The 5,474-nt window shown below is 30.6% G+C and overlaps 1 protein-coding gene across 1 annotated transcript; it reads left to right on the forward strand.

The window, feature by feature from the left end:
• Window positions 1-1,256: 1,256 nt before the first annotated feature.
• On the forward strand, window positions 1,257-4,309 carry LOC149542318 (CASP-like protein 2A3). Its single transcript, XM_089796196.1, has 3 exons — window positions 1,257-1,429; window positions 1,591-1,714; window positions 3,948-4,309. The coding sequence occupies exons 1-3, from the start codon at window positions 1,272-1,274 to the stop codon at window positions 4,209-4,211; spliced, it is 546 nt and encodes a 181-aa protein (XP_089652322.1). The 5' UTR covers window positions 1,257-1,271; the 3' UTR covers window positions 4,212-4,309.
• The last annotated feature ends 1,165 nt before the right edge of the window (window positions 4,310-5,474 follow it).

The raw sequence follows: 5,474 nt of genomic DNA on the forward strand, positions 1-5,474 counted from the left end.
TCTTTCTGAGATGGTCTTACAATCTTTCCATCAAGCTTACAAAATTTCCCTCAAAAATACACTTTCCCACAAAAAGCCTATCATTTTGAAACCAGGTTGGAAAACCAAATTTCTTAGCGTAGGATATCTATTTTAAACCAAAAGATTTCTTCGTCTATTGAAATTTTCTTTGCTTGGTTTTAGGAAATGGAATTAGAATGGGTATTTGGACAATTCCACCTATTTAGATGGAAGACCTAATCCTAATTTTGGAGTGTAAATGAAGATACCAGATTAATTGACAAAAACTAATTTCTTAAATATTTTTAAATAGATATTTTACGTGTACTTAAAGTACAATAAATATTTATAATATATAAAATGCTGTCTGATTTGTTCAAAATATTTTTATTAATTACAAATGAATGGAGCTCGTTGCCTATTGTTCTACTAATAGAAAAAATTTCGAATAGAATTTATTTCAAATAGACTCCTGAGTTAAGCCGACCCCATTAGCCTGTAGACTTAACTACAACCTAAACTTAATAATAGTATTAAAATATAGAATACCTAACCAACTGAAGTTTCTATCTTAAAAAGAAAAGAAATTCCTATTATTCAAGAAAAAACAGAACGTGAGATGAGAATACTTAGGTAAGGCCAAAAATTTGTACTTGGGCGATGAATTAGTAATTTTGGTTTGCAGTGAAACACTGCAAGTCATTTAAACGGTTGGTAGGATGTTGCAATAAATTTCAATGAATAAACTATTTTAAGGAATACCAATAAATGAGCTCGCCGCCATAAGAGACGTAATTGCAGTACAAAAATTAAAAATAGAATCTTTGGTTAAAAAAATGGATGCAAGAACATGCAAGAATAAAACCATTTAATTAACATTAAGAAGAACTCAATGCATCTGTTAACAATGTCTAAACAAGGGTTTTCTCACTGGTTTTCAATTAGCATGGTGTTATCCGTTCTGATTAAATATAGAAAATAAGTTTTTCAACTGAAATTCAAAATAAAAGTTGTTAGGAAAGGGCAAAAATGCAAAGTTACTTGAAGATGAAGGGGTGAAAAGACAATAAGAATTTAATGCAATCTTGATATCATCAACCTTAAAGTTGTGAATTTTAATGCCTTTTTTAAGGATTCTGTTCAATTCATCTGTCTTGCCTTCAATCCTATCCTTAATTTAGAAATTGTATTTTAATAATACAAACTCTGGAGAACAGATTGAGCAATAAATCTCTGAAGAAGTATTGCTGGTGAAGTTTGTGAGGGGTGAGATGGAGAAGAAAGAAGCAGTTTCTGAAAGGAAACAATTTGAGACATGGTTAAGGCTTGTTCCTGTTGCTCTCTCTCTTTCTTCCCTAATTGTGACCCTAAAACTCCATCAGAGCAATCAATATGGGACCTTGGATTACATGAATGTTGGTGGATTCAGGTAAGCTGTGAAAATATTCATGGAGATGTTTTGGTCTGCATGGTTTACTTAATTTTGCATGCAATCTTGATTCATAGTTATATACACTATGGTTTATTTGATGGCTTTTGTTTTTGCATTTTAATCTTACTGATGGATTATTTGTGTTCAAATGTTTGAAGGTATTTGGCTTATGCAAATGGAATATGTGGTGGGGTTTCTCTTATATTTGCATTCTGCTCTGGAATTTTCTGGTCATGCAACTATAGCTTGTTATGGGCGTGGGTGGTTTTTCTTTCAGATCAGGTAAGAGAAAACAGTTTTTGTTGGTATTTTTTGTTTTTTGAGGTATTGTAGATTACCGAGCTTTTGTTTATTAGTTGAGTTTGGTAAAGGCAGTTTTTTGTTTTGTTTTCATTGATGGGTTAAGCTGAAAGTTTCAGCCAGTTTAATTAATATCACACCACATTCATGTGGAAATTCTGTTTTGTTCAATCCTATATTGTTATTTGAAGGGCTAAGCTGTGGTGAAGTTTGTTTTGACAATAATTGCCATTAATTTCCCATTTATCAAAGGTTAGAACAATCGATTGCTTTGTCAATAGACTTAGGCTTGATACAATCACAAATTCTACCCTACATGAATTAATCAGAGTTTACATGTGAAGAAATGATGCTTGCAATGAAATTGAAGTTTACAGAGAGGAATCCATGAGAAATGTCCTCATCAAATTATTGAATTTATCTTGTGTCTCCAACTGAGCAACATGTTCAGCTTCCTTTAACACAGCTATCTTGGCCTTCTCACCCAAATGCCTAGACCAGTTTTAACCCTCCACTAGCTTTTTACGAGCAGAGTAATGATCTATTGCTATTAACAGTACAAGTGATGATAACGTACATAAAACCAAAGAGGAAACACTACTTTTTCAACCTATGCCGTAGCTCCACTGGGAAAACAGGGTCATCTTTTAGGTCATATTTTAAAAGAAGATATGCATGGATAAGCGTGTGGTGGGAGCACTAATAAGAAATTTCTATATTTCTTTTTATTTTCAATTTCCTTCTATGTATTATGACTAAAAATTGAGTAGTTTGGTTGATTTTGTCAACTTCAAATAAGCTATGCATTCTATCAGCTTTTAGAATAACATCATAGTATGTTCAGATGTTGTTGTATGCTGTGCATTCAAAGGGAAAATGCCATTCTTTTTCAATTGCTTCTGTCCTCCAAAACATGCGAGCTCTCTCCTCCCAAGCCTCTTTGGACCTCTTTCATGCACTCATCTAAAGATGAGATCCCATCCTCAATTGTACCAATAACAACCTTGCCTTATCTTTAATAGCAACCCTTAGATAAGCTTTCTCACCATATTCTTCAATTGAATTGAATTCTTTAATGTAGTAAACTTTTTTTTCCATCAATATTATTATTCCACATGACATTCTCAAATTTCTCTAACAATAGTCATACGTGTTATAACCTTCTTTAAGTAACAAAGTAACCTAATTATTGCTGAAGTCTTTAGTGGAAAAGCTCCAGCCTTTACCAAAAGAATCTCATAAGAAACAAAAGATTTAACTTTGATTTTGTTAGTGATCCACATTTGGCATACTTCTCTTAAAAAGATAAACATAGATAAACAACAACTAGAGCTCCTCCGTTTAGGGTTAAAAACTTTCCATAGCAAATTAGATGTATTTCAATGTTCTCTGTTAAGAAGGTGGATTCTTGTCACAGGCCTTCTACATAAACTGCTGAAAAGTTAGAAGCTATTTAAGCAATCAGTTCGTCACTGAGATAGAGCACTCAAAGACCTAGGGTTCAAGTACTTGTACAAAATTTATCCAGAAATGCTTTGACAATATGTCTTCCTGCAAAAATATTCAATATAAATGGGCTGAAATATCCAGCCAAACAATACAGATGCTTATGAGAGTGTGACATACTGTGATTCTTGCTTGTTTATGCAATATCATCAATTATTTTTTATTATCTATGCTTCCATCTTGGGAAGCATCATTTCTAGTAAAACAAATTGGCCAAATATGGCTTCGATTTATCAGTATAAAGAATCTTGGGATACATAGCAGATTGCTTCTTAGCATGAGCCTTGAATTCTTCAAACTTGTAAAAAATAAAAAATCATTCTTCTGGCAAAGAAAATGGACCCAAGTGAATATAGAGTATTTATCAGTAAATGTGAGTAATAGTGAGCCTCACTGTAAGATGAAGTAGAAGGTGACATGAGAGATCACTCTAAATTGTTTTCATTAATGGGATTAATCAGATTTTGAGTAGATTGTTTATATTATTTAATTTTATTGAAAGGTTATGTATGACGTTCAAATATAGATAAATTGTTTTCATTAATGAGTTTAACTAGCCCAAGTTTTATGAGTAGAGTTTTTCAGACCTATATATTTTGACTTAATTGATTGAATCCAATATTTATAAACATATGATTTTATACAAATGGATAAAGTAATGTGATCATGGATTTTTAATTTTTATTAATAAGTTGAGTTGGATGTGCAGGTTTTAACATATATTATACTTGGAGCTGGAGCAGTGGCAACTGAATTGGTATATTTGGCAAAGAATGGTGATGAAAATGTGACATGGGTTGAATTTTGTAGTACTTATGAAAAGTTCTGCAATAGAGCTTTGGTATCTGTTATTATAACATTTGCAACTGTGTTAGTTCTTATTGCTATTTCCATCGTATCTTCTTATAAGCTGTTTAGTAAATATGATCCTCCATCTGTTAGTCAAGGAGATGGACCTCCTGTCTTTCCTTAAATTCAAAGAAAACATAGGAGGATATTTTTTCGCGTACCTTCTATTTGCATATTTTTATATTAGAGTTTAAAATCTCAAAGATATAAATTTTGAAGAAATTGTGTTTTGGGCATTTTATATAATTTGTTATTAGAGTTTAATATTATGTCTATTTTGTTATAATTGAAATATGTAAGTCACATGAAAATTTAATAAAAAGTTTAAAAGTCAAATTAATTATCTAAAATTGATAGTATATAGAATATTTAAATATTGAATGTAAAGATTAAGATGATTTAATTTAGAATCAATTATTGATGTTGCAAAGATACTTTCTTATCTTTGAAAAACAATTTTGTTGGTATGTTAATTGTCTTATAGTTTAAATTAGTGCAAAACAACATTGTGGTTTTACATTCAATGACATGAATTCAATCCCATCATTACTAGTTTGATCTAAAAGATATACTTGGATCTAACCTGTAGAATAAAGATTTTTGAAACCTCTTTTTCTTCATCTTTGAAGTTTGGTAAACTTGTGAAGATTTCTTGATATCTAGGAATGCATTGTTCCAAACATTATTATAATTTTTAGTCTAAAATTTCAATTCTTGGCACAATGAATGTCTTTAAATTCCATAAAATAATACACTGAACAAAAATCCACTTAATTCAATTCATAAGAACTAGTAGAAAGTGTTAAGAAAGTTGATTGTTTAAATTTTGAGCTTATTTTTACATGCTCCATGATTCAACTAGACCAACCATTTGAAATGAACCTTAAATATATAACAATAACATTAGAGAAAGAAATGAATATAACAAGGTAAGGACTAGGATGAATGCATAAGGATAATGTAAATAGGAATATAATTGATATCTTAAGGCTACGTGGATATAAGTTTAATCTAGCACAAGATAATGTTTCTTGTTTAAATGATATTTTATTTGAAGCATTCTATCATGGAGAGTGCAAAATTAAATGGTAAATTGCATTTGAAAATATATTGATACTCTCGAGGCAATATGGAAATAAAATATCTAGACACCTCAAAAATGATATTATTTCTTTGACAAAAGAAAATATATTTCTATTGTTATTTTGATTTCTTACACTTGATCAACTTTGCTTAGAATTTTCATGTAGTCATTGTGTTGGCTCAATATAATGTTTAGCATAAAGGAAAATATAATTTTTTATCCCAAGAGCATGCACAATCTTCAAGGAAACAAATGCTTATGTCCTATGATCTATGGAGTTTAGAGGTTTCCTTCCTTCTGATT

The sequence above is a fragment of the Cupressus sempervirens genome, chromosome 8 (assembly GCF_028749045.1).
Source record: "Cupressus sempervirens isolate cs-2001-9-10 chromosome 8, ASM2874904v1, whole genome shotgun sequence".
Taxonomy (NCBI): Eukaryota; Viridiplantae; Streptophyta; class Pinopsida; order Cupressales; family Cupressaceae; genus Cupressus; species Cupressus sempervirens.